This window comes from Macrobrachium rosenbergii, chromosome 41 (genome assembly GCF_040412425.1).
Source record: "Macrobrachium rosenbergii isolate ZJJX-2024 chromosome 41, ASM4041242v1, whole genome shotgun sequence".
Lineage (NCBI taxonomy): Eukaryota > Metazoa > Arthropoda > Malacostraca > Decapoda > Palaemonidae > Macrobrachium > Macrobrachium rosenbergii.
Window position 1 is genome coordinate 39,080,095 of NC_089781.1, and position 26,484 is coordinate 39,106,578.

Below are 26,484 nucleotides of genomic sequence, written 5' to 3' on the forward strand. Positions count from 1 at the left end.
ACAGAACGACTCACAATCGGACACCCTCTGCTACTAGGGCAAGATTTCCCACAAGGGAGGAAGTCTACTGTTCCCCTACGCTGCATGACCGCCACCCCTGGGGAATCCATGACTCCCCCAGAAGTCCCCTGTGAGGAAGTAAGCCTGGATAAAATCCCACGGCTTCAGAAACCTACAATGGACGTTTCATCCTCCTTACAGGCCCTGATGATTACTGGAGCAGATGTCACGGACCCCAGCCTAGATAGGGATCACTCCATTGTCACTCAAGCCGAAGATCCCAATTTACAATATCTTTGGGCAGATGTCCCCCGTGACCTATCAACCATCAAGGATTTTTCCTGGTAATAGTGTGTGCTAGAGAATAAAATCTTGTTCCATATCAGGAGGAAGCAAGGAGCCTGAGGCACCATCCATAAATGAATAGTGGTCCCAAATACATTACAGCCCCATGTCCTGAAGCTGGCCCATGATGGGATAAGAGGACACTTCGGTGTCAGCTGAACCACCAAGGCCCTCATGGATCGTTTTATCTGGAAAGGATTGAGGAAATCTGTCAAAGCCTATGTGTCATCATGCCCCACCTGCCAAACGGTGGGAAATGCAAATGAGGTCATGCCCATAGCAAAACTCTGGAGCATCCCTTACGAGGCGTCATCGTGGACTACTTCATGCCCCAGGGGCTGACCCAGACAAAATCTGGGAATGCCCATTGCTTGACTATCATTGATCGATTCATGTGGTATGCAGAGGATATTCCCGTCTGTAGTGAGAAATCCAAGAATGTGGTAAAGGCCCTGATTCACTTCCTCTGCCGCTTTGGTTTTCTCGTGACCCTTCAACGTGATCAGGGAAAGCATTTCATGTCTCAAGAATTCCAGAATAGCCTGGCTAGTCATGGGATCAAGCATATCCACTCTACTCCCTACCACCCTGAGATCCAAGGAATTGTAGAACAATTCCACCAATCGTTGTCTGCGACCCTAGCGAAACTTCAGCATGAGAGTGGCAGAGCGTGGGAAGACAACCTACATTATGTGCTGTTCACTCTCCGGCACAGCCCGTTTGAGCTGCTGTATGCCCATTCCACCTGGGGACCATCAGTATATTACATGAAGCCTGGGCTGACCCTCAGAAGGCTGATTGAGCCAAGGAGTTGCCAGACATCCAAAACCGCCTCCGGGTTTCATGGGCAATCCCCCAAGCAAACGAGGTAGCCGCCCAAGAACAGGTCAAAATCAGATTCGACCAAAAAGTAAAACCCCAGAACTTCGCAGCTGGAGATGAAGTCTTAGTGCTTCGAACAGGAGCCTCACGCCCCCTTGAAACCCACTTTATGGGACCTCACAAAGTGTTGGGAAATGCAGAATCTTGAATTATCTGATAAATTGTGGGCAGCAACAAGCCAAGTGGTTGGACATCAACCTGCTCAAGCCTTATAAAGTGAAAAACGAACCAGCCCCCACCCCCCGTCTGGTGGTAGGAGCAGAGCAGTCATGGTGCCTCAGCCACCTGATATGAACTCCCAGATCCTAGCAAACCTCCATTACATTACCCTTGGGTTGACACATGAACAATGGGGTGATGTACACAACCTGTTAACACAGCATGAGGCCGTAGCAAAGGACACCCTAGGATTTACTACCCTTCTGGAGCATCACATCCCCCTTGGAAGAGAATACACGCCCGACAGCACAGGGTTCCTACAAAGTAAATCCACACGAGATGGAGAGAATAAAGCAACAGATCGAGCTGCAACTCCAAGTGGGATTGATTGAGGAAAGCGAGAGTGCCAGGGCCTCCCCAGCAATACTTGTACTGAAGGAGGGAGAAGGAGATCGGCTATGTGTCAACTATAGAAAACTAAATGAGGTAACAAAACCTGAACAGTATTCCCTTCCTCGAATAGATATGTGCATTGACAGCCTGGGCTGCACCCCATTCCTCATTAAAATAGACCTCGAAAAGGGTTACTGGAGGGTGACAGAAGAATCACACCCTCTAACTGCTTTCACAACCCAGAACAGGTTCTATCAGTACAAAGTCATGCACTTTGGCCTAAAAAACGTGCCTGGCTGTTTCCAAAGCCTGATGAATAAAGTCCTTGCTGGCATCGAGAACTGTGTCATCTACCTAGACAATATAGTGATATATGCAACGATCTGGGAAGAGCATCTAAGGATAATTGCAAAGGTACTCCAGGCACTTCAGAAGGCTAATCTAGTAATAAACCAAGATAAGTGTCAGTTTGGAGCTGCAGAGATTTCTTACCTTGGACATGTTGTCAGCAGTGGCAAAATAATGCCAAAGGATGCTAATTTTCAAGCTGCCAGAGACATGCCATACCCGCATACCAAGAAGGAAGCACAAAGGTTCGTTGGAATGGTCCAGTACTTCAGAAGATTCATCCCCTACTTCTCAAACACAGCAGCTCCTATCACAAATCTGTTCAAAGGCAACAGGGAGGGTCATGTTTATGACTGACTCTAGGCTCTTACGTCCTTTAATAACATTAAATAATGAAGAAAAAAATGTATACTTATAGTAGGGATACCTTCAGTGTAATTGGTAGGTGAAAAGAAATAAAGCTTTAAACAACAGTAATTATATTTACAATAACTTAACTGTGATAACGATGATGGAAAAAAAATGCATCCATAGGATGTTTTAGGTCAATATTGAGGTCAAAGGGAACTGACGATGTTGAGTTTGAAGGTCTGCCAGAGCTTGAAAGTCCATTGGTTAGATTTCCATAGAAGACATACAAAGGTATCCATCCTCTGAATAATCCTATGTCGACCAACAATTGGAGATGAAGTAGGTGTTCAGCTGGGGAAATACGGAGGTTGCTATCCATAATTGGAGTTGAGTTCAGATAATCTCCTGTGAGCTCATCAAGACTTGACGTGGGAGAAAAGCAATATGTAATCAGTGGTCAATATGTTTTCACTGGGGCATAAGCAAACTACCCAGTATGCTGACCACCAATCTCTAGACTGTGAAATGTCGAAGACTTCCCTAAAGTTGTACTATGCAATGTGCTGAGCAATGCAATGACCATCCAACAGGTCCACCAAAGACCTTCCAACATCCAAATAAAAGACTCTTGCAGTCGTGCCCAAAACTTTTCCCCCCAGGATCAGGGTTACACCCCCCTCCCGCCTCACCTTTCGTAATGGGAGAAAAATATGAGTAGCGGTCCTTCATCTATTCAGTTAGCATTAGAACAACTCATTTGTGTTCTCCAGTACAAGTACTGAATAACATAAAGGAAAATACATATTTCCGTAACAGTAAAATAAGACCTTGAAAAGGATTATTGGCAGGTGCCACTCTCAGAAGGATCATGCCCTTTGGGCCTAAAAATAGTGCCTGGCTGCTTCCAAAGCCTGATGAATAAAGTCCTTCCTGGAATCGAGAACTGTGTCGTCTACCTAGACGATATAGTAATATATGCAACGACCTGGGAGGAGCATCTAAGGATGATCGCAAAGGTACTCCAGGCACTTCAGAAGGCTAATCTAAACCTAAAGAAGTGCCAGTTCAGAGCTGCTGAGATTACTTACCTAGGACACGTTGTTGGCAGCAGCAAAATAATGCCAAAGGATGCTAGTATCCAAGCTATCAGAGACATGCCATACCCGTGGACCATGAAGGAAGCACAAAGGTTCATTGGAATGGTCCAGTACTTCAGAAGATTCATCCCCAACTTCTCGGATGCAGCAGCCCCTATCACAAATCTGTTCAAAGGCAACAGGGAGTTTAAATGCACTCCAGAATGTCAGAGAGCTTATGATAACCTTAAAGCGGTGCTCATGAACAAACCTGTACTTAGCATGCCAGGCTATAATAAACCTTTCTACATGGCAGTAGATGTCAGTGATATGGGTGTAGGAGATGTTATTTCCAAATCTTGGATGGCATCCGCCACCCTATTGCTTATTTCTCCAAGAAGTTAAACCCTGCCAAAACTCAGTATAGTGCCATAGAAAAGAATTGCTTGGTACGGTACTAGTAATGAAACATTATGAGGCATATCATGCAGATCATAAATCCCTCTGACTGTTCTCACAGATCATAACCCGCTGAGATACCTAACCAGGTTCAGGAACAGGGATAAATGCCTCATGCGATGGAGCTTGGACATGCAGGACTACAATTGGAAAATTGAATATATCCAAGGAACAGAAAATAAGATAGCTGACATCCTATCTCAACACTAGAGGATCTTAGATAAATACATCTAGTAACGGATCATCCTTCCCCTGAGTACTTAGTACTTTAATCTAAAGACTGTACTAAGATACTCCCTTCCACCCTTAATGCCCATGTCTCATACCTTTATGTACAGACTACTTTACTTGCCTTAGCAGCAGCACATAAACCCTGTGTATGGTTTCACACACGCACTTACTTATTCATAAGTCAAGATTGTCTGATCCAACCAACCATACTCCATATATCAGAATTCAGATAAGTTTGTATGCTATGATTTAAGGTCTGTTATAATGTTCATTTTACATTTGCCTCTAATTGTTTATTCTAGAATTAATAATTATGTATATGAGACATTTTAGATGAGAGAGAGAGAGAGAGAGAGAGAGAGAGAGAGAGAGAGAGAGAGAGAGAGAGACTTTAATTAATCAGTAAAAATCTTTTCTAGATGTTCACACCTTAAAGCAGTGTGCAAGATCTTCATTCTGTGGGAAGGTGTTACAAACGTCTTTGCCATTTGTTGTGATTTTTTCCTCTTGATTTTCGCCTATAAGTTAAAGTAAATTACCTTATTTCCCAATATGAATTAATGTACATTTCAAAAGAAGCACTAGTTATTTTGGTGTTTTCACACCAAGCATTACCATGTTTTCCCAGGCCCAGTTAAGCCAGTGCAGGTGTCTAATGAGAAACTAAGTGCAGGATCCTACTGCGAGTCATTACTGATCTGACCTGGCTATAGTAATGCACCCCTAAGGTGACATTTTTAGCAGCTGCTTGCGAGTATCAGGCCCCCTTTGAGAGTTCCTTCTATTGTTGCCATTGTTCTCAATTCCCCATCACATGTGCCCCTTCGCATTTTTCCGAGTTTCCCCTCCTTCCCAACTACCTGTGCTGCCATTAAGGGTCACCTTTCTTGACCTGACCTGCACCTGTGGCTCCACTTACTAACACCTGCATCCCTGCCTACAAATCTCTCAACTCTCCCATCTAATTGTCACCCAACTGACACCTCTTCTCTCGAACTTTTATCTGGCTGCCATACAATGACCTCTCTAGGTACCTGGCCGGATTAACATCACGTCCTATGAGGAGAGCAATGGAGGACCCATTAAGAAGAGGCTGTCAGAGGTGCCGAAATACAACCGTCGCCAATGCCGACTGTGTATATGCTGACCCTGACAAACCATTCGTGGCTAGTCCCTCTCCAGAAGTCACACTGCTTGCATAACCTATTTTAGTTCCCCTTCAGGTGTCTCCCTGCTTGTAGACACTCTGCTCAACCATCTTCAGAAGACACACTGCTAGTATACCCCATGCTAGTTACCTCTACAATGCCACTTGATGACATCACCCTCCTGGCACCACACACACACACACACACACATCACCACTAGTCGACCTTACGCTACTCCACTAGTCTACTCTCTCGACTTCATGCCCCTGGACTCCTTCTGCTAGCCGGCTCCCACAGACGTCACCCTGCTGAATTACCTGACGGCGTCCCCATGTCCAGAAGTCACCGAGAGACAACACTCAAGTCCTACTTGAAGTAGTTCCTTTACACTGCTATGCTGAAGATTTGCCGTATCCAGCTACTCACCTCTGCGTGCTGATGCCCTACTAGTCCACCAGTGCCCCTACACTTCATTGAGTTTCCCTCTGGTGGGGAACCTTGAGTGACAACACTTCCGCTGATGCCCTAAATCAGAAACCTGGCTCTGTGAACCACATGTCTTGTCCATGGACCTAAGGTAATGTGACTGGAAGTTGTTTGTCGACCCCTTAACTATATCCTACCTGTGCTTATATACCTGTTCTCTTAATTCCTGTAACCATATTCCTGTCCCTCTACCTCAGAGAATCCTGTGATTTTGATTGTGGTGTAATTGTGATTTATAGTGACACATTTTTTAGTTTCATTCTTGTGCTTGTGTTTACTTGTAAGTATTACGTAAGACAGTTTCATCATATTTTGCCTATGTGGATTCAGTGTCAGTTTACTTGATTCCATTTGTTTATGTTCAACTTTTCTGCTCTTGCAGGTCTGTGGTATCGAGTCCCTGTTGTGTGGTATCAACTGTAAATCAATGGTGCCACCTTCCTGCATATCCAGGTGCCATATCCGATTAAGATATCTGGACTATCAGCAATGCAACTTTCTCGCTCATCATACCACCTACTGTGCATCCTTTGGAGCCTCCCATACATCTGTTGCTTGTTCGCCTACTAAAAGCATAGTGTGTAATGATTTGCAGTTGTGGCACTTTGCCTGAGTGCTTTGTCATTCTTTTGTGTAACGTAATTCTTGACAGTGCCATGGAGCTCCATTGATAGCTCCTGTACATATTTATCTTCTGATTAAATTAGTGAATTATATACTATTTAGTGGACACCTTAAGTTTACCTCCAACCTTTTCATTCATTGGTAATTTTGAGTATTTTTCACTTTTAACCTTTTCTGCTCACTGGAGAGCAGCCACCCTCAGTCAGGTGTAGTAATCAGAAATCCTAGATAGGGCCACCTTTCCAAACACACAGCAGTGCAAACATGACAATATATATATATATATATATGTATATATATATATATATATATATATATATATATATATATATATATATATATATATATATATATATATATATATATATATATATATATATATATATATATATATATATATATATATATATATATATATATATATATATATATATATATATATATATATATATATATATATATATATATATATATATATATATATATATATATATATATATATATATATATATATATATATATATATATATATATATATATATATATATATATATATATATATATATATATATATATATATATATATATATATATATATATATATATATATATATATATATATATATATATATATATATATATATATATATATATATATATATATATATATATATATATATATATATATCACTGAGTTAACGTCGTTTAATGCCGAATTCACTCAAACACAGTATAAACACAGGAGGGAAGTTTAATAAGTGGTAATTGATCCGTCACAAGGTAGACTCGAAACTTTTCATAGATGGTACCATTAGGCTATCTTGATAGTCTAACGGTATCGTCCCTGAGAAGTCATTGTTCCACAACCATAACTTTTGCTAACATCTCATTGTGCTTCCCGGAGGAGCACATTATGGGTGAGTGGCCCCCCTGTCCTTCCACCCCTTATTTTATTCATGCTACATAGACGACGCCTTTGTCCTTTTTAAAGATGACTGTGATGCCGAGAGATTTTTACACTTTGCAAATCAATTTCACAGCGACATCAAGTTTAATCTGGACAAGGAGTATGAAGGTAAATTAGCATTTTTAGATTTTTTAGTCTCAAAAGAGCACAGTCAATTTAATACTACCATTTATGGGAAGGAGACATTCACGGGTTTTGGTTCCAATTTTTATAGCTTTTGCTTTTTTAATTTCAAAATTAATGCCATATATACACTTGTACATAGAGATTTTTCTTTAACATCCGAATGGGCCGCTTTTCAGAGTGAAAATTTTTTTAATCCAGTTTTTTAACAGTAATTGCTCCCCAGATAAAGTGATTTACAAAATCATCCACAAGATCCTTGACAAGAAATTTTATCTTCCCATTCCTACTTACAGTTCCTAAACTTCTTTAACATCCGAATGGGCCGCTTTTCAGAGTGAAATTGTTTTTTTAATCCAGTTTTTTAACAGTAATTGCTCCCCAGCTAAAGTGATTTACAAAATCATCCACAAGATCCTTGACAAGAAATTTTATCTTCCCATTCCTACTTACAGTTCCTAAACTTCTTATGTTTGCCACCTTTCCATATTTACCTAATGACCACAATCTTCAGAAGCAAGGTTTTAAGATCATCCACAATCATATTATAGCCCTAAACCCCAAAATAATTCCAAAAATTCATTAAGACTATTGTGAGGTTCAAGAAATGTCAGAAGTGAAAGACTGATCCTTTATTATTCTTGACAGGTGTTTATAATACAGAAAGAGGATGGAAAGGTAGCGGGCGACCTGAGGGCCCAGCTGCGTCCATACGAAGGTTGTGTTTGTTAACAGGCATAAAAAGACATATATAATGCTTTACAGAACATGTAAAAGGCAGGTATATATATCGACGGACAGGCCGTACAATTCTGCATGCAATGAGATACATAAAGAATCTGAAATATCAACAAGTAACATATGTGACGTGATTAATGTACGTATGAAGAGAGAAACACAAGAAAGGAGAGGCGATTTGACTCCCTTACAAATATTCCCCCTTCCCCACAATAATTAGAGGAGCAATTATTGGATGAAAATAACAATCATGCAGATGCTGAGACAGCCGGAGTGGGCCCCTGCTCCTGGAGAACTGTTGGCATGGGGTGGAACCGACATCAGGGGTTGGCTTGATGCGTTTCCTGGGCTGCCCCAGACCCTGCTTTGGTGGGGGAGCTGGTGTGTCCGCAGGGAGGCACTGAGGGGGAACTCTGGGATGCCTGCCTTCTTCCTCGCGTACTTCGCTGTCCAACAGGAATTCTGGCTTCAATCTGTCAATGGTGATCCTGTCTTCCTGCCCGTGGATGACTCGGTGGGGCCCCTTTTAGGGCCTGGTTTAGGGCGGTCGACAGGCATCCACCCTGATGAAGGTGTAGGCGCAGGAGTGTAAGGCGGGTGGGCTGTAGGTGGTGGTTCTGTCGGTGAATGTCTTATGGCAGGGCGCGAACTTCTGTGCAAGTTCCCTCAACCTCGGGAGTCGGGTGTCAGCGCCGTCGGCGGGAAGAATTCTCCTGGAATGGCCAGTGTCTCCCCGTAGACTTTCACAGCAGGGGAAGCGTCACCATTAGCCTTCAGTGTAGTGTGGAGACCCAGCAGGGCCCAGGGCAGCTGTTCCTTCCACCTCCCGTCTGTGCAACGTGCCATGAGAGCTGCCTTAAGAGAGCGGTGTGCCCTTTTGACCATGCTGTTTGCTGCGGGGTTGTAGGCCGTTGTGCTGTGTAGAGTTGTATCCATCAGGTGTGCCAAGGAGACTCAGAACTCTGACAGGAAGGCTGGACCCCTGTCTGTAGTGACGCTGTCTGGCACTCCAAAATGGCTGATCCAACTGGAGAGGAGGGCTTCTGCTCATGATGCTGTTGATGTCTCCTCCATGGGGGTTGCCTTAGGCCAGCGGGTGGAGCGGTTTATGATCGTCAGGAGGTATCTGGCTCCTCCTAACTGAGGAAGGAGCCTGACGACGTCGATGCGGATGTGGCCAAAATGCCGACAAGGATGGGGAAGTCGCTGGCCCCGGACTCTGTGTGCCGGGACATCTTGCTCACCTGGTGTGGGATGCAGCTCCTTGCCCACTGTCGAATGTCTTTGTTGATGCCATGCCAGACGAACTTGTTAGTCATGAGACGCACCGTTGTGCGCCCTGATGGGTGGGAGAGACCATGGACTATGTCGAATGCCTGCTTTCTCCTCAAAGCGGGCAATAGGGGGCATGGGCAGTCTGTGCTGGTGTCGCAGAGGAGAGTTGTGTTTGGGCTTGCTAAGGGCACATCTTCCCACTTAAGAGCTGTCACTGCCGTCCTGTAGTCTGCCGTCTCTGGGTCCTCTGCTTGTTCTCTTGCCAGGTCTTCGTAGTTGATGCCAAGGTGAAAGGAATTGATTTCTACCCTCGACAGGGCGTCAGCCACTGGATTTTTCCTGTCAGGGACGTAGTTGATGGTGCACCCGAATTCGGAGATGGCAGTCAGGTGCTACTGTTGCCTTGCAGACCATGCATATCCCGGCTTTGCAAATGCGTGCACCAAGGGTTTGCGATCTGTCAGGATTGTGAATTCGGTCCCCTCCAGCAGGTACTTGAAGTGTCTCATGGCCTGGTAGATAGCCAGCAGCTCTCTGTCGAAGGCGCTGTGGTGGGTCTCTGCTGGCAAAAACTTGTGGCTGAAGAAGACCAAGGACTTGGGTTTGCCGTTTATGAGTTGCTCGAGTACTGCGCCACAGGCGATGTTGCTAGCATCCATTGTCAACCTGAGGGCAGCAGTGGGGTTGTGGTGAGTTAAGGTATTGGCACTGGAGAGGGCTCTCTTTGTTGCAATGAATACCTGCTGCTGCGGAGCCTCCCTTGCCAGTGTTTTTGGTTTGCCCTTCAGGATCGACGTCAGGGGTACATAGTGGGGGCAATGTCTGGGATGAAACGTCGGTGGTAGTTTATCATCCCGGGAAACTCCTGAAGGGCCTTGATGGTTTGTGGTTTTGGGAAGTTCTCTATAGCTTTTACTTTAGAGGCTGTGAGGCGCACTCCTGCTGGAGAAACCTCATGGCCGAGGAGTCTACATTTTCTTTCCTGAAAATGCACTTGTTGAACCTGACGACTAGTCAGCTGTCCTACATACGTTTCAGGACGGTGCAGACGTGGCAAAGGTGTTCCCCTGGGGACCTGGAGTAGATGAGAATGTCGTCAACATAGCAGATGCAGAAAGGCAGATCCTCCAAGATGGTGTCCATCAGGCACTGGAGTGTGGCACCTGCGTTCCTGAGACCGAAAGTGATGATGGTGGTCTTTGGGACATTGTCGGGATGCACAGTGACTTGGAAGTATGACTTCAGCAGGTCCATCTTGGAGAAAATCTTCGCTCTGTGGAGGGCGCCTGTCAGGTCTTGCATGTTAGGGAGGTGGTGGTGGTCTGGTGTTGTAAGTAAATTCAAACACCAATAGTCCCTGCAGGGTCTCCATGAACCATTGGATTTCTTTACCATGTGGAGGGGAGAAGCCCACAGGCTTGATGCTTTTTTACAGACACCCATCTGTTCCATCTCTGTTAAGGCCCATTTGGCATCTTGAAACTTCTGTGGGGACAAACGTTTGAACTTGGCATGGGTTGGTGGGACCATCGTGGTGATGTGATGGAAGATGCCGTGCTTTACTGAAGCCCCAGGTGACGGGCGTAGCTCTGGTTTGAATACGTCCGGGAACTCCTGTAGGAGAGACATGTAGTTGTTGGGGACTGTGGAGCAGATGGTGGGCATTCCGGGTCTGGTGGAGAGCTGACGGGAGTGGCAGGTTCCTGTGTCAAGGAGGCGTTGTCTTGTGACATCGACTAGAAGTCCGTGGTGTCATAGGAAACCTGCGTCCAGCAGGGGAACTTTACATCCACGATGACGAAAGGCCAGTGGTATCTACATCCCAGAATGGAGATAGTCCAGGTCGTTGTGCCTTACGTGTGGATGGGAGTTCCGTTTGCTGCTATGGGGCAGGTGTCGAGTCAGGTACTTTTTCTAAACCTTCCCCGGATGACAGGAAAACTGACTGCATTGCCCCCGTATCTACCAGCAGGCACCGTTCAGAAATTTCGTCTCTGATGAAGAAACATGCTGGTCGGGGAGAGTTGGATTTTCCAGCCACAGCTGTTACTTGTGGCTGCTTTTGTCGTTTTTTGTGAAGGAACAGGGAGGCCTGCAGTTTCTGGCATTGGTTCAGAACTTAAGAAGCACCACGCCAGGTTTGACCATGTCCTGTGTTCCCTGAATGGTGTCTTCTTTCTGTAAACGGTGTTGATGTCTCCGTCGTCGTCATTGTTTCCCCTTCATCAGGCTGCAGGTTCCCAGGGCAGCAGCTGGGAGGGCAGCAGCATTTTTCAAGGCCTTGGTGGCCTCGTATAGTTTCTGGGCATTGTCGACTAAGGCGTCCATGTTGAGGGTGTCTGCATCTCTTATCTGGCACCTAACTTCCTGCTGGAGGCACTGAAGGAAGATTGCTTTGTTAAATCTACTGTCCTTCTCTCGTTTTCATCACGGCCTGGCTTCCCTGTGTGATGTTTCTCCGAGGGGCTGAGATAACAAGTCGAGTGCGCGCTGCGCTCTCTCTGTCATGGGCATGGAGAAAGATGGCATCAGTTTACCTTTCAAGGCTGCGCATGTGACCTTGGTTGGTTGCACATTGAGCCAGGGGGAGATTCTGTTGAACACCTCTTCTGGGAGCGTCGTCATGGTGATGTCAGATTTGATAACATCGTCTGAGATGTGCGCCACGCGAAAGTGCGCGTCTGCGCGCTGGAACCATGATGCTGTGTTCTGCCGCAAAAACGGGGGACGTTTGACCACGTCTGGCTTTGTTGGTGAATGAGGCATGCAGATGACACTCGTGGGTCCATATTGAGGTCCAGCTTCCGACATCTTTATTACTCATGCACCAAAACACAGGAAAATGCGCTGTATTGAGTCTGTTAATGATGCTGATTGTTCGAGTGGTCAAACGAAGTGCCAGAACATGCCCTTTTTGGGTATGCCGTATTTAGTCCATTAATGGCACGGTTTCTGCCAGGGAGGGAGCTACCAGAGGCCTAAATTTTGTGCTGTAGTTAGTCCGCTAAAGGCTTTCTGATGGTAGGCCGTATTTAGTCTGTTAATGGCTAGGCCAAAACTGCCCTACCTGTCCCTTTTCCGTGGTCACCAGTGTGAGGTTCAAAAAATGTCAGAACTGAAAGACTGATCCTTTATTATTCTTGACAGGTGTTTATAATGAGTAAAGCGGATGGAAGGGTAGCGGGTGACCTAAGGCCACCCGCTGCATCCATAAGAAGGTTGTGTTTGTTAACAGGCATAAAAAGACATATATAGTGCATTACAGAACATGTAAAAGGCAGGTATATATATTGGCGGACAGGCTGTACAATGATGCATACAATGAGATAAATAAAGAATCTGACATATCAACAAATAACAGTAACATATGTGGCGTGATTAATGTACGCATGAAGAGAGAAACACAAGAAAGGAGAGGCGATTTGATGCCCTCACACTGTTGGCTCATTGTTTTCATCAAAGAGTGGTTCTGTCCCCGGATGTCGTTGGTCGTAGCATATGAGTATAGGTGCCCTGGTTGTAATTCGGGTAATTATGTTTGTTCGACCCAACATTTACTCAAGGTCAGGGACGATTCCCATATTGGAATTGTAGTCTATTTTTTTTAAAACTGGCAAACTTGCACTTAGCTGCTTGCCACTGATTGGATGGACGTCCTGTTGTCCAAATCTCACAGTTTTGTTTTCACACTGTTCAGAATTGTGATTATAGGGTCACAGAGGTAGTTAAGAGCTGAGTTATGTAATGTTATGTAAATACCAGTTGTAATAAATGTAAGTATTAAGAACTTGCATACCGAATCATTATATATATACTTAACAGTTATGAAACAACACTTACCGAAGCCGTAGACTAGAAATATGCCTCAAACGGATCAACTTTAATGTTTAATTTCTGGCTAGATTTTTAGCATAATCATGCCATTAGTGGTTTGGGAATAACCAAAATGTGTTTATTGTACATTGCTGAAGGTTCTCTAACGCCTAAGAATAAAAAACTATCGTAGAAATTTAAGCTTGGCTGATAAGTTGAGGAGGTGGAGTTGTGGGAGGAACAGTTAGTGAGTTGTCGTCTGCACACCACTTACAACCAGAATTATTCACCTTAGAATCGGCTATCAAACAGGTGCTTCACTATCTATTTCACATATTTCAGCCATGGTCACAAGAGACGATACAGATCAAAGCACACATGAACGAACTTCAAACGCCAGGCAAAGACATGCCTGAAAATCTCTAGTTGAAGAACAGTCAATTTACTGAAATTTTATATAGGAGAGTAGCACATTAGCTAAGAAAAAAAGTATTCATAAATTCAGTGCATGTTCAATTTACCTAAAATAATAATGGCATTCCGTCTATAGTATTTTTGAAATGAAAAAAAAAATGAGCATTATGATATATAAACATCTTAATGATTATTTTAGGAACACAAGAGCACCACAACCCAGATTTGAACCTCCCGCTGAGGGTGCGTCAACCTTGTGTCAACCCTGTGGCTGTTCCTCCCTTAAGTCCACCTCCTCAACTTTGCCGCCAAGCTTAAATTTCTACGATAGCTTTTTGTTCTTAGGCGTTAGAGAACCTTCAGCAGTGTACAATAAATACGTTTTGATTATTTCCAAACCGCTAATGGCATGATTGAGCTAAAACTCTAGCTAAAAATTAAACATTAAAGTTCATGCGATTTGAAACATATTTCTAGTGTACGGCCTCGGTAAGTGTTGTTTCGTAACTGTTAATATATATATATATATATATATATATATATATATATATATATATATATATATATATATATATATATATATATATATATATATATATATATATATATATATATATATATATATATATATATATATATATATATATATATATATATATATATATATATATATATATATATATATATATATATATATATATATATATATATATATATATATATATATATATATATATATATATATATATATATATATATATATATATATATATATATATATATATATATATATATATATATATATATATATATATATATATATATATATATATATATATATATATATATATATATATATATAAATCGGCATGCAAGTTCTTAATACTTACGTTTATTATAACTGGTATTTACATAATATCACATAACTTAGCTCTTAACTCGCTCTATGACCGTATAATCACAATTCTGAAACAGTGTGAAAACAAAACTGTGAGATTTGGACAACAGGACGTCCATCCAATCAGCGGCAAGCAGCTAAGTGCAAGTTTGCCAGGTTTAAAAAAATAGACTATACTCATCGTACTGGCTGCAGACTGTCTACCCCAGAATTGCCTGACACCAGAAACCATGCTTACAATTGTAAAACGCCTATTAAGTATGATTATTTCAAAATTATAGGTCAAGCAAAAGAAAGAATTGCTTATACTTGAAGCCTTGACACCAGATTGAGAGTCCCTTCTATTAATCGCCAAACTAATACTGCTCCACAGTTTATTGCCTAGTTTGATTATCTGTACTTGTGTTCTCTGGTCTGTAGCTTTATATGAATTTTGGTGTGTTATTTACTCTTGCTTTGAAAGGTTGGTGTTTGTCCTCGCAAGTGCATTTACTGCATCTGCGATTTTACTTGCTGTCATATTTAATTTTATAAAATTTTAATTCCATATTTTTATGCATGATTTTTAAGTGTAAGTAAGTACAGATATGGTCATGTAATCTCTAATGTGTATATGAAAGCACTCCAGTGTTTGATCATTTTATTTTTAAATGCCCCAGTTCCTCCCTGGACGGGTGGATACCGTTCTCAGCTAGCACTCTGCTGGCCCCGCGTTCGATTCTCCGACCGGCCAATGAAGAATTAGAGGAATTCATTTTTGTTGATAGAAATTAATTTCTCGCTATAATATCATTCGGATTCCACAATAAGCTGTAGGTCCCGTTGCTAGGTAACCAATTGGTTCTTAGCCACGTAAATTAAATCTAATTCTTCGGCCCAGCCCTAGGAGAGCTGTTAATCAGTTCAGTGGTCTGGTTAAACTAAGGTATAGTCGCTATAAATGTCCCCTGTGATGTGACCAGGGTCCATGAAACGTGGGGATAAACTACTATACTTGATATCAGCTTGTGTTCCTTCAGCTGCTTTTTAAAATATATATATATATATATATATATATTTTTATATATATATATATATAAATATATATATATATATATATATATATATATATATATATATATATATATATATATATATATATATATATATATATATATATATAATATATATATATATCGAATTTTATCGCATCGCCGTGATTCATATACAAGAGTTAAGCTACAAACTTCCTTTAATATCCAATTTGCTTTACCTCGGAAATAATATATTGTCATATATGTTACCTAAAGGGAAAATTTTTTAGTTGATAATAAGTTCGCCGTCTCGTGGGCTCGAACCACGGAAGACAAGAACTCAGGACTACGGTTACGCCTTAAGCCACATTGTAGTCCTGAGTTCTTGTTTTCCCGTGGTTCGAGCCCACGAGACGACGAACTTATTATCAACTAAAAAATTCCACTTTCGGTAACATATATGAAAATATATTATTTCCGAGGTAGAGCGAATTGGATATTAAAGGGCGTTTGTAGCTTAATGCTTGTATCTGAATCACTGTGATGTAATAAAGAAAAAGAAAGAAAGAAAGAAAGAAAGAAAGAAAGAAAAAAATATATATATATCTATATATATATATATATATATGACTATTTATCACATCACCGTGATTCATATACAATCAGAAAGCTACAAACGTCCTTTAATATCAATTCACTCTACCTCGGAAATAATATATTTTTCATATATGTTAATTTTAAGTTGATAATAAGTCCACCGTCCCGTGGGGTCAACCAGCGACGGACGAGGAATCAGGACTACAGTGACGCACTAACCTCTCTTGTGGCCGATTTCGTTAGTGCGTCAAGAATGGACTTATTATCAACTTAAAATTCCCTTCGGTGTATATATGAAAATATTAAAGAAAGAAAGATTAGAAAGAAAGAAGCTTTCTGATATATATATAATATAAATATATATATATATATATATATATATATATATATATATATATATATATATATATGTGTGTGTGTGTGTGTGTGTGTGTGTGTGTGTGTGTGTATGTATGTATATGTAGAGAGATAGATATACGTATAAACAGATTAACTTCTTTCATTTGAAAATAATTACAGGGAAACTTTAAATTACTGCGATCTTATGGTACATACTGTATATTTTAACCGAACCCAGTGGATGAGGATATTTTTGACACTATGAACAGAGCGGCAATGTTGTCAGAATGAGGTGGCTTCATGACAATATGTTCTCTTTCCCGTACAAGCAGCCAGTTATCCTGATTAAAGTAGGAGATTGTTGTTATTGTTCTTGTGAGAGTTGGTTGGCCTTGTGAAGCATGAACTATTACTCTAGAAGCAGGATATGGGTGACGGTTTTATTGCGTAGGAGTGGACTTGGGTAATTATGGAACCTGCGTTGACATAAAATGAGAAGAAAACTGTAACCCATGCCCTGGGGGCTGCGGTGCCAAAGCGCATCAAAATAGCTCATGTGTTTGTTTGTGAGAGCGCGAGAATTTTTCGAGCTATTAACAATGCCAGGCTTTTTTGTGTGGCTTGATACCGACATTAATTTTTCTTTTGGAAAGACTGGAAACTGATTTGAACTTTGTGGCTTCAGGTTGTGTAGGGCACCTTTTTCCAAAACAGCTCTCTTTTGTAGCAATTAAACACTCCCTTCAATTTCTGTTAGAAATATGCCAGCTGTTTCTTCTTCGGTATATACAGTCTTTCCAAGAACTTTTGATTTTTCAAATTATATTTATTTCAGAAACCATGCAGCCTTGTTTGCTGAGAATAGCCCATTATTCCCTTCAGTCCTGTGCTTTTATAAGTCCTCAAAGAGGCTTAAATCCTTTTGCCATATCACTATGCTATCAATAGGCACCATTTTCTAATTAATATCTTCAACATCGGTATTTAATGCCTTTTGTAACCTCATTAAAATCGTTGCTACAAATAGGGGTGGCCCCAGAGGAATCGAAAAACCGATAATCACTGCCACATTGAAATTCATCTCTTGAACGTGATGAACCTCCTGTGCAGAAAACTTCTGCAATACCTACCACAAATATACCTATACAGAAGGCTTCGAAATCACCTCACCCCATTCCTTTACATGCAGCGCCATTCAACTCTAACTTCTATAAACTCTCGCGCTTCACGTATATTTATTCCTTTCTTTCCTATATATCCAGCATTTGCTGAATATAACCTACCAGCCTCCATACAGGCACTTCCCAATGATAAACTCTTTTCACACGATTAACATCGTCGTTCTTTCCAACTGACCAAACCATTTCAGAACATATTAACCATCCTTTTACCTACGTTTTATCTTAAAAGATTCAGTATTGTTTTCTTTTTTAACATTCAACAGAACCACTCTCGATCTCTGTAAGGATGACTAACTCAAAAATTTCTTCATGTAGTGTCATCCTGGTTTCCTTAGACAATTCAAGTTTCCTCCCAATCTTATGCTAACTTTCTTGCTTCACCTATTCTGTACTTACCACTTCTCTCATCCTTCTACCATCTACTTTATCTGCTTCCAGATACCCATATGAAACAAACTTTTCTGTTCTTTATCCATTAACATAAACACTCATTGCTACAACTTCTTTGTTTCTTCTCTTTCAATAATTTTCAGAAACATATTGGCTTCTGCAGTCTCTCTTCAGAGTCTCAAATCAGTATTATGTTATCTACTAACATCAACCATTCCACAATTCATCAAAATGCTCATTTCTTACCTCACAACTATTCAACGACAATTATCGACCTTTCTTTAACTTCTCATATTACTCCGTACATACTTTTCCACCAAACTAGTTACTTTCTAAAGTACATGTTCTAACAAATCCTTTGCTACCATCGTAAAAACTTTGTCATTCTTAATGGCCCATCCTTAACACCCTCTACGTTACCTTTCCATCCATTATTTCATAAATAATTTTAAGTCTATGTATGTTACATGCAACTTTTTTCCTCTATTTTCAAAAGTTTCTCATCACTTTCATAACAGGATCCAGTCACACCACCTCTTTGTCTAAACCCTTACTTCTCTTTCCCTGTGAAGCCTTTTATTTACATTTACCTTCCCTAGCAGGAAGAGCTGGGTTGGATTTTTTACTGAGGTAGATAGGAATTGGGAACAAATCGTTTAAACCTATTTTTCTTCTGTTGACCTAAGTAGTAAATTTTGTACCTGATAGAAAATTATAGTGGTTGCCGAAGTATGTAGACGTTTATGAAGACAGAGGCACATTTCAAACAATTATTTTCGATTAAAAATGCTTCGACGATAAACTACAGTGCTCTGATACAACACGGGAATATCACTTATAATGTGCTTGAATCTCAGTCTGGGCAATGAATAAAACCAAATGTCGCGCAGCATTTAACTGAACGAATCTCAGCAAAGAAAACAAGCCAAGTCTGATTTAGTGGCTGTACCTCAATGTGATCCTTGTGAGCGAAGCTCTATTCATGCAATGTGGGTTCTATGACAATGCTCTCGGGTATGTAGAGACTGATTATATGACGATGGGTGTCATAAGTGTTTATTTTTTACCGCGGATTACATCCCCTCTCAAGGTCCCACACAGTACTTTGAAGCAAAAGACAAAAGCGGCACAAATAGTAGAAAACTTAAATTGTACAGACCTTTCCTTCATGCAACCATTCGAGCATATGCGGGGATCGTGCATGGTACAGAACCAAACACGTGAGGTTGATTGTAGATCCCAGGTTTATATGCAAATCGTCTCCGAGAATCTCAGTCCGTGGCTCTATTAAAAGGAAGTAAATTCAAATATTTTGATAACTGTTGACCTAAATAAATGTGATCTCTTGTCAGATTTTCATCGTTTTTATTGTTTTCCATATTGGTGATATATACTTTTAATTTCAAGCTTGCAGAATGGCCATCATTAAGAAACTTTTTAAAAATGCTCAATTACTAATTTGTATTTGTTATTAGAACAGGTAATACTAAAGAACAAATTTTGGCTCAGAAAAAAGTCTTACCCATAATATGAAGAGTGACAAAGTGACTGATAGGTGGAGTTGTGCCAATCTGACATTCATAGACACCCCTGTCTCGCGACTGCACTGACACCACCAACAGAACCCAGTCACCAGTGGACGGTTCGTACACCGGCTACGTGGAAAGTAACTATTAATAAGAGACACCTGTATGTATATACACTGCATATGCTCATTGGGAAATATGAATCAAATAAATAAGTATTCAATTATTTTGGAGACGATAAGAAAGAGCAAATGACAGTAAAAGCTATATTAGACAACGATTTATATGCAAAATATACTTTCGTGTTATTTTCCAATGTAGGGATACATTTAAGTAACCGTCTGGTAATCGACAGATTACTATAAAATATAAGGAAAACAGTTCTCGCAATGAAGGAGGGATTTCCAGGAGCGCAATTACTTTGTAGCTCTTGTGTGAAGGTTATTATCCACACCTTTTGTTCTTGCTCTTGGTTGCATGCTAAGCACCATGGAAAATAAAACCATGGTCCTTGTTAGTGACCTATTAAATAATAAATACACGAAATCTAGTTCCGGACTCAACATGCTTATTTATTCTCAGCGATTTTTCCTGATCTTTAGCGCATTACCAACGGATATAATATATTTGAAGTGCACTGGCAAATATTAAATGATTCACACGGCAAGCTTTGTATTACTTTTAAGCATATAGTTTTGCTCATATTGACCAATGATTTGCTATTTTTATTAACCCTTGTGAAAATGACAAAATAATTGGTCTGGGCGACCCTGTCTAATTTTTGCGGACAGTCATAAGACTGTCCTACCCCAACTACTTCTTAAGCACTTCGATGCCATCAAAGTAATTCAACATACACTCGGTATAATGAGTATCCCAGTTTGCCTCAAGAAGAGGTGATATAAATTATTCCATGCTAGCGAGGTCAGCGGAAGTCATTGGAACATTAAGTCCCAAATTAACAATTGCTAATGTTGGTGCTATCAATTCTCATTCAGTAGGATATCCGTTTTAACATTACAATAAGGAATGGTGCCACAAGGTTTCCTCTGGCAAAATATAATAGCGCAGCGGCTGCGGTTGAATTTCTGTAAAGTAACAAACGAAGCAGCTGTGGCTGGAGTGACTTATCTAATCCGTTGACTTGGAATAAGGTGTCGACAGAAGGAACCGGAGTGTGAGCAAAGGGAAAAACAGAACACAAGTCAGTGGAGGAAGCAAAAAAAAAAAAAAAAAAAAACTACATATGAAAGCATTGATAGCCGGCAACCCTGTCGAATGGACGTTTCTCTGGGATATTCTTTTGGAAACATTCCATCCAAACAAATATAGCTATTACTGTCTGATTACATATTCTTATGACGTTTAATAAACATCTCTTGAAAATCTAGTCTTCCCATAACATAAATAAACGTTATAAAAGGTCTTAGATAAATCCAGGTTTATAATTCTTGCTTGCAGATTATTATAACTAACACATGAAACACATTCCGCATTCTGTTATTGCACTGTACAAGAGGTCTTCCTGGAATTCGGCAAAATTATTTTCTCCAGTCTCATCACCATTCGCTTAGGAAGAGTCTTCGACGTTATTTTGTATTCACTATTTAACAATGATATAGGACGTCAGTTCTCTTTGTGAAGGTTTCTCTTCTAGAACCGTGGTTTAATAATGCCTTTCTGCTGAGTTCAAGTTACTTTTTAGTTTTCTGTAAAAGAAAACTATTGGGATGGCTTTGTTTGTCCGTCCGCACTTTTTCTGTCCGCCCTCAGATCTTAAAAACTACTAAGGCTAGAAGGCTGCAAATTGGTATGTTGATCATCCGCCCTCCAGTTATCAGACATACCAAATTGCAACCCTCTAGCCTCAGTATTTTTTACTTTATTTAAGGTTAAAGTTTGCCATGATCGTGCGTCTGGCACCGTAACAACACAGGCCACCATGGCCGGCTGAGAGTTTCATGGGTCGTGACTGAGAGTTTCATACAGCATTATACGCTGTACAGAAAACTTGATTGCGCCGAAGAAACATCGGCGCAATTTTTACTATTTTTTCTCTAACACGTAACATAGCCTACCATTACTGTGAATTCGTTTTGTATTACATGCCAAGATTTTCGTAAAATTCTGCATTTACTCTATCAGAGCCAGGTGACTTTCTAGGTTTAATCACATACAAATTTTTTTTCTCTCTCTCTCTTTTGTTACGTTTTCAATATCACCATCTAATTTAATTTTACATTTGTCTACAACATATAATCTCACACAATTTTGCTATGAACTAAGCAATCGATACATTTCAGCAGCAGATTTTATTTTTGGCAATGTTATGAAAAATTCTCCACATTTTTTAGAAGAATTCTCCTACCACACAAGAATGTCGGAAACTACTTTTTCCTCGCTCTTGCAGCATCCCACACAGCTCAAAACCCCTTCTCAGTACCTTGTGTCTCAAGAATAGACGATGTCATTTCCAATATCCTTTTCCAATTTTTACGCCTTCAACATTGTTAATATTTACCAGTACTACAGTATATGGTGGTCTCAAAAACTAACCGGAACAGCTACAAAAACAGGTTTTAACACAGATTCTGTCTATTCGTGACGAATGATTTTCGCTGAAGTAAGTACTGTATATTCTAGGAGCTTATGATTTATCTTCCTGTGGAACAGCCTCCCAGAGGATGTCGTACAATTGGAACTTTAGAAGTTCAAGCGGAAATGCAATGCATTGCTACCCTAATACTACTCTTGCATTTTAATACATTTTTATCTCTTTGTCTATTTATTGATTAATTTATTTTTTAATAAGTAGGATCTCTTCTTTCTGTATTTCCCTTTACGTCCTCTTACTTCTTCCTAATGAACACCATATTCTTTGGAAGCCTGAATTTCAAGTCAACGGCCTCTGTGGGATTGCTTCATATGAAAGGTTTCATCTACTGAATAATAATAATAATAATAATAATAATAATAATAATAATAATAATAATAATAATAATAATAATAATAATAATAATAATAGCATCTTTATTCCCTAAATTATTTATGAGTGTTTGCAATGCTTTTAATCAGTTATTCCATTTCCGCTACTGACAATATTCCCTTACTGAACATTTCTTCGCTTTCTTTTGCTGCTACTACCTGAAAATGCATATTCTTGGACGACTGGAATCGCCTTGCCATAACACTAACACTCGTTACGGGTCCTTCCGTAGGCTACCTGTTTCTGCCTTTACATTCATATACTACCTTTAATGAATCGTTGAAGTGAGTGTTAGAGTGGAGATTTTCTCTCTCTCTCTCTCTTTGTTATGCACGCTATTTAGAATCGTTTTATAAGCCTGCCAAGTTCTGATTTTGACAAAAGAAATCTGTGTTTCTTGGTTCAAATGAATTTTCCTCCTTACATTTGCCTGGTCTTTCGTCATTTTCTCTTCCCCTTTATCCTCCCCCCACCCCCGCCCGCGTTGCACAAATCTTAACTTACGTTTCCATTTCGGTGTATCTTTGCCACGGGTACCACCATTACTGTACGAAAAACCTGTTCTTTATTTTGCTGTACAGGCTCCGAAGCCAAAGTTTCACGTATCCAAACCTGTGGTAATTTGCAGTATTGTACAAAGTGCAGTTGCTGGGGACACGGTCTCAGCGTTACTTATTTCCGTAGTATCTTCATTAAGGACTTCAATTTTTGGTTTTCGACATAATTTTTAACTTCAGTTTCAGGGTCTCTCATGGCGTTTGTATTCTTTCCATCTTGAACAAAATAATTTTCTTGATTTGCTTTAGGTGCCTCCATTAATGTTTTCTAGGCCTATCATCTGTCCTTCCTTGTTGCTCCTTTTATCCTTATTTCTCTCCTGTCTTCTTTTGTTAAATTGCGCCTAGGCATTTCAGGGGAGTCTTTTTTCCTTGTCGAAGAGATTCTTTTGTGACAATCAGAACCTCAGTGAGAGTCACTTCCACACTGCAGACAAGTTTTTTCTGGCCAGGATAAAGAAAAGACAACATATGGTCTAGATCGTTCAGTGTAGAAGGGATATTCTCTTCAATATCCATTTTCACCGTTCTAAATTCCGTTCAGTAAATCCTGGGCTTTACCTTGGCTATAAACATGCCTTCGTACTCTCGTTTTCTTTTAATACTAAAATAATATCAGCATTTTTCATATCAAATAGAACATCTCTTACAGAAACTAACTGATAGCTGCTGCTTAAGTAAACCATTTTTAATTGTAACCCTTTTTCCAGCAACAGTAACTTGTAATTGTAATTACTAACGAATGAACTTTATTATTTCTCAGTTTTCCGTCATTAACTGCAATCCTGTGATGTCACTTGATTCTAGTGCTAGCTTTTCAAAAATTAGGTCACTAAAGTCATTTATTATAATTTCATTTGAGGAAATCAAACCAACGGAGTCTTTCCTCTTAATAGTTGAAGCTCCTGATCAAGACATGGTTGAAGGTTGGGACCAGTACCACGTTTGGTTACAATAAAATAAAAACTTCCATTATACGTAACCAAAGAGATATCAAAATCATTTTAAAAGACAAAATATTGAAGCATTTTACGAAGAATTTTTTTAAGATTGAAAGCAATGTATTGTGGATGCAATTGTATGTAGTTCGGGATTTTTTGTAATCTTTTGTAAATAATTTATTGAATAAAAACGCAAAAAAAAAAAGTACCACATAGCCTTAGGGTAAACTCTCTCGGGCATGCGCAGCCAGCTTAGAACTGTTCGGTTTAAAATCGCCACTAAATCTAAGCTAAAACGTCATGAAAATATTATCACAGGATTGTCACCAATGACGTGCTTATCTTATGCTATGACAGAAATCTTTTTGAAGCAGATAATGACAATTATGACATTAAAAAAAGCCTAATATACGAGAGAAATCTCCACGCTTGTTGACAGCTGATTCTTCTTCTATTACGTTGTTGCTGTTTCTCAAAAGTTTTTGCTTTCTTAGTGGTATTCAAGGTAGCTCACCTAAATCATTCCAACTCCCTCGATAATCGAAACCAAAACTTTACGCTTAGGAAGCAAACGTCTTAACCACTGGGCCATGTTAATCTACTTCAGTAGAAATAAGATAAAACTGGTTTTCTTTAGTGTTTTTCAAACTAGTAGAGATGAATTCAAAAAGATGAAACAATAAATTTATTCTAGTTTGTCAAAAAATTATACAAAAAGAAAAACTAAATTAAGCATTGCAATTATTTTATATCAGAGGGTAAAAATGACTAAAAACATTACGAAATCATTACATACTGTATATATATATATATATATATATATATATATATATATATATATATATATATATATATATATATATATATATATATATATATATATATATAGATATATATATATATATATATATATATATATATATATATATATATATATATATCTCAGTAGCTTGCAACAGAAACTTTCTCTTCTCCTGCATGACACCTATAAGAACTTAAAAAATAAATGGGCTCCTTCTTTAGAAAGGAAGATTTGGAAATTTTAAGAAATTTAAGTAAAGTGGAAAATATCGTTATTTGCAAACCCGACAAAGGGCAAGGGAGTAGTGTTAATGAATAAACAAGACTATCTACATAAAGTTAATTCAGTACTTTCTGATAATACAAAATTTTTACTGATTGGAGAACCTAGCTTCTTAGAAATCTACAGAAGGGAAGATAAGATTAATAGATTCCTTAGAAAATTAAAGAAAGATAACATCTTAAATGAAGAAACCTTCCAAAAATTGTTTGTTACAGGGTCATCGTTTGGCATTTTGTATGGGCTCCCTAAGATCCATAAGGATGGCATACCTATCAGGCCAATTATGTCTTCGTATAATAGCCCTTCCTATAATATCTCTAAGTACTTAGTTCACTTATTAAATGATTACTCAATATCCCAGTTTGCGCTAAAAAATGGCTTTGACTTCCAACAACAAATAGTACATCAGGATGGTGATTTATATATGGCCAGTTTAGACGTTGAGTCGTTATTCACAAATGTGCCAGTCTCCGAAACTATTGAGATTATTCTGGACAAAGTTTTTATGAGAGTGGTGTTATCTTTCACGGTTTTAATAGACAACTTTTTAAGTCTCTCTTGGAACTTGCAGTGCAAGATTCTGCTTTTATTTTTAACAAACAACTTTACTTGCAGGTCGAGGGGAGTTGCTATGGGGTCCCCATTGGGCCCTCTCTTCATAATTTTTTTTATGGCACATTTAGAAGAAGAGTTTTTAAACAACTGTCCTGAATCCTTTAAACCCCTTTACTATAGGAGATATGTGGATGATACTTTTGCCCTATTTAAACATTCGTGGCAATGTCAATCTTTTCTAGATTACGTTAACTCTAGCCATCCCAACATTAGATTTACTATTGAGCAGGAGACTGAGAATACACTAGCTTTTTTAGACGTAAAAATCACCCGCTCTGACCATAATTTTAGTACATCAGTTTTTAGAAAAAGTACTTATACAGGCCTTGGAGGTAACTTTTATAGTTCGTGTTTCTTCTCTTTTAAAATTAATGCCATAACAACTCTAGTTTTTAGAGCCCTCCGTTATACATCTAGCTGGGCAAATTTCCACTCCGAAATTGAATTTTTACTGGAGTATTTTACCAAAAATTCATACCCACAAAGACTTTTTTATAAAATAGTTAACAAGGTTGTAGCACGTAA

At 39.5% G+C, this 26,484-nt stretch overlaps 1 protein-coding gene across 1 annotated transcript in view; it reads right to left on the bottom strand.

Annotated features, from left to right (window-relative positions):
* Positions 1-26,484, bottom strand: part of LOC136826818 (zwei Ig domain protein zig-8-like) — a 116,809-nt gene that overhangs the window by 13,943 nt on the left and 76,382 nt on the right. The window contains exons 6-7 of the mRNA XM_067084270.1: positions 19,773-19,905; positions 19,410-19,534 (exon numbers count right to left, since the gene is read on the bottom strand). Of these exons, the coding sequence (XP_066940371.1) occupies positions 19,410-19,534; positions 19,773-19,905 (258 nt within the window). The remainder of the gene's footprint in view (positions 1-19,409; positions 19,535-19,772; positions 19,906-26,484) is intronic.